This window comes from Rhineura floridana, chromosome 2 (assembly GCF_030035675.1).
Source record: "Rhineura floridana isolate rRhiFlo1 chromosome 2, rRhiFlo1.hap2, whole genome shotgun sequence".
NCBI classification, from domain to species: domain Eukaryota; kingdom Metazoa; phylum Chordata; class Lepidosauria; order Squamata; family Rhineuridae; genus Rhineura; species Rhineura floridana.
In genome coordinates this window covers 173,553,835-173,561,286 of record NC_084481.1, presented here as the reverse complement: position 1 = coordinate 173,561,286, position 7,452 = coordinate 173,553,835, and the positions used below count along the sequence as shown (strand labels likewise).

The 7,452-nt window shown below is 42.2% G+C and overlaps 1 protein-coding gene across 1 annotated transcript in view; it reads left to right on the top strand.

Annotated features, from left to right (window-relative positions):
- The first annotated feature begins 5,198 nt into the window (after window positions 1–5,198).
- RYR3 (ryanodine receptor 3) overlaps window positions 5,199–7,452 on the top strand; it is a 481,871-nt gene continuing 479,617 nt past the window's right edge. The window contains exons 1-2 of the mRNA XM_061612803.1: window positions 5,199–5,216; window positions 5,895–6,014. Coding sequence (XP_061468787.1) covers window positions 5,199–5,216; window positions 5,895–6,014 — 138 coding nt within the window. The remainder of the gene's footprint in view (window positions 5,217–5,894; window positions 6,015–7,452) is intronic.

Sequence of the window (7,452 nt, the reverse complement as noted above, 5' to 3'; positions counted from 1 at the left end):
TGGAGGTGACTCACAACCTGTGAAAGGTTGTCACACAGAGGAGGACCAGTTTCTCTTCTTAATCATCCCAGAGTGCAGGGCACAGAATAATGGGCTTAAGTTACAGGAAGCTAGATGTTGACTGAACAGCAGGAAAAAAACTTTCTATTAGACTGGTACGACAATGGAACCAATTCTCTAGGGAGGTGGTGTGCTCTCGAGCACTGAAGGCATTCAAGAGGCAGCTGGACAGCCATCTGTTGGGTATACTTTAAATTGGATTCAGGGGCCTTATAGTTTCTTTCTTTCTTTCTTTCTTTCTTTCTTTCTTTCTTTCTTTCTTTCTTTCTTTCTTTCTTTCTTTCTTTCTTTCTTTCTTTCTGTCTGTCTGTCTGTCTGTCTGTCTGTCTGTCTGTCTTCTGCAGCCATTCCCACATCACCTCCCATGCTTTTTCAAAGGGGTCCCTAATCCTCTGGAACAGATTTTGGACAGGCTGCTTGGGGAATAAGAAAAATTGCATCTCATTTTTCCAATCATGAAATCCTTCACTAGACCAAAGAGCCTTCCATCAGCAGTAGGGCACAGTGGGTTACAATTCTTAGGCAAGAGTTTGTCCTTCAACTGTGAGCTAGAAACAAATTTTAATGAAATATTCATACTATCTCAGTCCCTGCAAAGTTTTCTTTTTTTGGTCTAATCCAGCGTTTCCCAACTAGTGGGCCACCAGATATTGTTGGACCACAATTCCCATCTTTCCTGACCATTGGCAATGCTGACTGAGGCTGATGGGAGTTGTGGTCCAGCAACATCTGGTGGTCCACTAGTTGGGAAAGGCTGGTCTAACCTGTGGTGGTTGGGTTGAAGGGTTCATCCCAGGAGACTCCTGGGTTTCCTTAATGTTGCAGCCCCCCAGAAACTAGTAAGAGACATTTTGCTAATACTCATGGGATCATCTCAGACTTCTCACAAGTAAGCAAACTCTTAACTAAGATTCCTCTTCAATTTTATGTCCCACAGTGGAATAAACAACCTTTTTTTCTTGTCAAGGGCTGCATTCTTTCAGGCATAATATTTTGAGGGCTGAAGTTCAGCTGTGGACAGGGTGAAAGCCATTGATGGCAGGGCCAGGGCCAAAAGCAGACAGGGCAACCTCCTTTTCTCTTTTTCTGCCACACCATTCTCCCCACCCCTTCCACAACACCTTTTCTGTCTCCCCCTTTTCTCTCCTTCCAGTCCTCCCTCTTTCTGACACCCTCTCTTTCTCTCAGAAGTGGCTTAGTGAGTGGGGTCAGTCACAATGCTATCTTCCTCAGAGTGGCATCACTGCTGCTTATGGGACATGCCAATGGTGAGAGTTAGGTTGTGCAGCAGACCTGTGGAAGCATTGGTGCTTCTGCACAACTGTGTGTTATCTAGATTTGAGCCAATTTCATTATATTTTACAATGGGAAACTTTTTTTAAAAAGCCTTTGAATGGGCAGGAAAATTATTTTGTAAAATGCTTCATACGGTTTCTAATATATCTTTCAGCTTTCCTTACTAGACTTTTCAATGAGTGATTCAAAGAAGTACATACATTCCTGTTTGCGCATTATCCTCATGGATTACTGCACTTCAGAAGGTGTAATGCTATTACCCTTCTCAAAGGGCTCATCCATACATCCGTTTAATCTGTAATGTAAGACCTTTGTGTCTCTAATTATTCAGCCATGTCCATATGACATTGTCCTCCAATCTTCCCATACTTTCCTCTTCCTCGATCCAGACTTTCTCATACCAGGTAAAGTCCGAAAAGGAGAGAAAGAGCAATTACAAACCATTGCTAAGGAGAGATACCCAGCTGCATTCCTTTGCTGTCTCCTATGTGGGTGGTTCTAACCCCACCTCCTTTCATGCTGCCTACTTCTGTTGGTTTCCCATTGGCTCAGCTTGGCTCACCCCTCCCTCTTCTCCCTCTGTCATTTGATCTGAGCCAAAACACAAGGAGATTAGAAGAAAGCAGGATCTCTGAGGCTGAAAAATAACAGAAAGGAGATGGGAGGGGGCAGCATCAGAAGAGGCAGGTTCTCAGAAAGTGAATGGCATGAGACAAAATAAAAGTGAAAGGTTTCCAGAAGCTTTAAATGTATGCTGTGGACCTGTTGTCATGGAGTTCTCACAGGCACAGTGGGGAGGGAAAAGGAATTCCCTTCCCCCTGGCTTCTCTCATCTCTGTCTCTCTCTCAGGTGAGCCGCCTCATTCTGCACTAGCTGCATCTTACGAACTGTAGTCCAGGGAAGACCAACATATAAGGCATTACAATAATCCAGCGGGATAAGACCAGAGCATGTTGTGTACATGACTGGAACATCAGCATTCTATCCATCACACCATTAATAACATCTGCTACTTTGAATTACTCATTCTTCTACCCACCCATCCTCCTTTTCACAGGTTATCTATCAAGGCTCTTATAATTATTGTATTATATAATATTTCATACAATATGATTACTGTGTGGTTCTGCATTGATCATTCCTTATCGTGCTGCAAGGAACCATATGGTGCTGGATCCAGACTAAGTCATGCTCAGAGTAGACCCACTAAAATTATGACTAACTTAAGTCTCATTTATTTCAGTGGGTCTTCTCTTAGCATGATAAATAAGTTGGGATCCAATCCCATATTCAATATGGCAGGGAAATTGCACATACATTTTAATAATTGAAGACAGCGTTTCTGAAAAACATAGTTTTTATTGCCAAGGAGATTTATGGATTATTTTCTACGGAAAGTCAATACAATCCCAGGACTTGTTACAATTACTTTAAACCATAATGATGCTTTTAATTTTTCATCGATATAGGAATATTTAGTTTTTAATAGCATCTCCCAATTTTAATCAGGATGAAAGCTGGTCTAGAAATTTGTAGTTTTTGCAATCATGCCACTTTATGTAAAATATACCCTAGAACCCACCAATTGAACAGAATCCTGAAAGGGAGTATTATTTGCAAAAAAGCTAGCATTTATGGCTGCAATGAGAAAAGAAATCAAAAATATATAGGCAGTGTCCTTCCAGAGAGCAGAGCTCAGTGGTAGAGCACATGCTTTGCATGGAGGTCCCAAGTTCAGTCCCCAGCATCTCTGTTTAAAAAATATCAAGCAGCAGACTTCTCGCTGCCTGGACAGCCACTGCCAGTCAGAGCAGAAACAAGACTAGATGGACAAAACGCTGGACCTGATACAAAGAGGCTTCCTATGTTCTAAGGCCAGCATCAATATAATAAGGCCTTGGTTGAACACTGTACTATGTCAGAGTAAGCTTTAATTTGAATCTGACTTTATCTTTTATTTGTGTATCCAGCTGCTGTGCATCATGAGTGACTTCCTATCCACTCATGCTACATCATCTCACTTGCCTCCCTTCTTTTAGCCAAGTCTTACAGAGTTGCAAGAAATGTTCCATGGGCTTTGTAGTCACCGGCACAGCAGATAACCTGACTTTCATTCTCAGCTAAAATATTGGTCTCCATTGCTTTCTCCCTTATCAGAGCAATCTGACAATGGTGAGAGAGGGAGAATCTGTGGTGGAGATCTAGAGCTCTGCTAGTCTTGCACTGGCTGGGGCAGAAGGTAGAAGGGGGGGAGCTTCAGAGCTGACATACTTTCTTCCCCCATCCAGGGTGGTGGTGTTGGGGGATTGGGAAGATTTTGGATTCAGTGGCCCCAAAGCCTCTAATATTCCCACAGTATGCCCCTGGAATGTCACCCTTTTGCCCTCTCCAGCACTTAAGTGGAGTACCTGTAGCAGAGGAGCAACAGAAGTGGTCCTTTCTATGGTGGCTGGGAAGGGGCTTCTGAGGACAGACCTCCCTGAGGAGGAGCCCTCTGGGATACCTTTGTATGCCTCTGGGAAACGCTTCCCAAAGTCCAGGGCCATGGGATTGTCTCCTAATTGTTTTAGAAAATTAAAAAAAAAACTTTTCATACAGATCCATTCAGTTTCCACCTACCCCAAAAGCAGGGGAGCAAGTGGTAATACTTCCAAAGTGACAAAAGAAATCACAATAATATTTATTTATTTATTTATTTATATCCTGCCCTTCCTCCCAGTAGGAGCCCAGGGGAAATACAGTGAGAGCTTGGAAAAGTTACTTTTTTGAACTACAATTCCCATGAGCCCCAGCCAGCATGGCCACTGGATTGGGCTGATGGGAGTTGGAGTTCAAAAAAGTAACTTTTCCAAGCTCTGAGAAATACTATGACAATATGCATAATATATAATGTTATATATGTATAATATATATATATATATATTGCAGAACTAATAAGAAAACCCATAAACAATGCAAATAGGTCAGCTTTCAGTCTTTCTGAATGATATCATGCAAAAGGTCCTGGAGCTAGTGACTAACAAACCTTGAAAAGCATTTTGATCAATAGCGAAGAAGCAAAATTGTCATTTTTATTTTATTCTGAGCAGATGATTTGATTGGGTCTTGCTGCTTATTCCAAAACACACAAGTAGTCAAATTGACCTCAACCCCCTTTTAAACCATCACAAAATGAAATGATGAGTTGAAACGTGTTGTGTTTTATAAGTAATGCCAGGCCATATTTGGGTATTGTATAGCTGAGCCTTAGGCTAATATGCTCCCTCTTCTTCTTGCATAGTCATGATTCCCTCCTTTTCTCAGCAAGCCATAATTTTCCTTATATATAAACAGGCAAACTACAGTTTGTGCTTCGCCTCCAAACCAGAATTGCGAACTGCAGTTTGTTCAGGGCAAATGCAAATCATAGTTTTCTGTTTGGAAAGCAGTAGCAATCTATGGCCACATTCACACCATATGTTTATTCCACTATTATTCAACTTTAAATGGCCATGGCTTCCCCCAAAGAATCCTGGGATGTGTAGTTTGTGAAGGGTACTGAGAGTTAGGAAACTCCTGTTCTCCTCAAAGAGCTACAATTTCGAAAGTGGTTTAAGAGTCAATCCCTCTTTCCAGAGAACTCTGAGAATTGTAGCTCTATGAAGGGAAGAGGAGTCTCCTAACAACTCTCAGCACCCTTCACGAATTACACTTCCCAGGATTCTTTGGGGGAAAGCCACAATGGTTTAAAGTGGAATAATAGTGAAATAAATGTATGGTGTAAATGTGGTCTATCGTTAGCTAAAAAGGGAAAACAGGAAGTGGAAAGAAGAAGCATGTGAACCCAAAGCTTGCTTATATGATGCCAAACCATGGTTTGGTATAACATGTGAAGGGAATCCTAGTTTCATATTGCCCTTGATTGTATGAATGTAACAGAAAGCAATGTATTACTGAGAGCTCTTATCTACCATTCTCCTGAGTAATCTGTTTGGGCCTCATGCAAGCTGTCAGTAGGGCTTATGCCAGTGGTGGGTAGAACCAGAGCCAAAAGTAGTGGGGTTCTCTCTTTCTCCCTCTCGGTAGTGGCCAGTGCACTGGGGCAATACCACACTGCTGCCCTCTCAACAGTGGCATCATTGCCACTTACTGGGATGGTGGTGCACTGGCAAAGCCAATCCAGTGTTCCCACTCCTGTACCTGTGTAGCCCTGATTTCACTGCTGCCCTGCCCCATCCTGGTAAGTAGCAGTGACTGTGGCATTGCTTCTGTTCTCTTTTGTCCTCCCTACCCAGATTGCTATTGCCAGGGATCTGAACAGGTTGCTTGCAGAAGAGTTTTTTGGCTGAAGGCTGCATTACATTTGGCTGAGGGCTGCATATGACCCTAGGTCTGCATGTTGCCCACCCCATTCTAATCCTGTAAGTGGAAAATGTATGCATGTTATCATTTTTAAACATGTTGTTTGAAGACTTGCAGAAATGTAGCTAATCTATCACAGAGCTAAACCTTATAGTTTTTTTGTATTTTCTCACATGGTTCTAATGTTTCCTGACAGGATGATGAAGTAGTTCTTCAGTGTGTTGCCAACATTCACAAAGAACAGCGCAAGTTCTGCCTGGCAGCTGAGGGGCTTGGGAATCGCCTGTGCTTTTTGGAACCAACTTCAGAAGCAAAAGTAAGAATCCCTTCTATAAGGGTTTTTAGTTAGTGTAATTGATGATCATTAATCTACAAATGGTTATCAAACATTTTAATTGTGCTTCTTGAAATATATGATAAAAGGCAAAATATCAAATTATTTCTTTTCTAATTCACTGTGTTTTGCTGAATCATATATTCTCAAGTTAAGGCATTTGCTGCCAACTTCTTTGCAATTCAGGTTTTGAAAGTCCACACATTGGATTGCACGGCCAGCTATCTTTCAAACAGAGGGAAGTCCAAATTGCAATGGATGATAAGTTAATAATACTATTAAATCTGGTCAATGAGTACAATTTCCTTCACTATTCTGAAGCTGATATCAACTGATGGGGAAAAATAATCAGGCCACAACATTTATGTGAGTCATATGTTTATTATTCCCATTTTACAGATTAGGAATTGGGGCTGGAAGAGGGTGGTTTGTCTGAATCAGCTTCCTGAATATGAACATAGTCATCAGCTTCCAAAGCCAATGTGTCCATTTCCCAGTTCAGGAAGGTTGGAGCTCGGAAGAGGTGTTGCTTGAACAATGAAACAGACAAGATTGGGAGGTTATATAGGGCTGGAGGTTCTACCCCTTCCTAGCTCTTAGCCAGGCCTTAATATGGGCAGGTGCTTCCATGTGCTTCTCCTGAATCACCCCATGTGCAGCTATCAAGGCACTTCAGCCACAACCCGGAACCGTCTGACTGGCCCGTCATCTCTGTTCCTGTGGCCCTGAGAAGTGGTCAGGAAGCCAGGCAGCTGGTGTCAGGATCTCCAGTCCTGGACAGGGATGTTCAATAACTTTTTAGGTTACTGCAGTGTGGAGATCTGCTGAGGAGTCTTACTTCCCATTATCCTCTGAGGAGAGTTTTGAGGTCTGGACAGGGCTGAATCCTGACATAATGAACTATCCAATGGAGCTATTTTTTTTCTTAATCTATTGAAGCATATGATTCAGTTTCATAAATCTTCATCTTAAACATGCTATTAGTGGAAATTAGCTAACAAACTTTCTATTGTTTTGGCATTTAGTTTTCTTGTCTGCTGAACTGCTTCTGCCAGGGACACCATCTCCTTTGAGTAATTGGCATGACATGTAGAGGTCTAGTGAAGGCTGACTCAGTGAATAAGTAATGCAGCAGCAAGTTAACTTAATGCTTCTAAGACAGTGGATAAGAAAGTGAGAAGATGGCAGGGAGAGATGAGGAGAATTTGCAACAACAACAAAAAAGGCATGGGTGTATTACTGGAAATACTATAGTGCAGCCTTAAGAAAGTGGAGAAGATGAAGAATGAGGATAGGATGCCAAAATCATTAAATTCCCAGCTGTACCTGTGAGCCTACTAGGGCCAAGAGAGGTGCCAGGGATAGCAGATAAAAGGGGAGGGGACAGGGGAGTTGGAGGAACAGGCGGGCAAATAGAGCA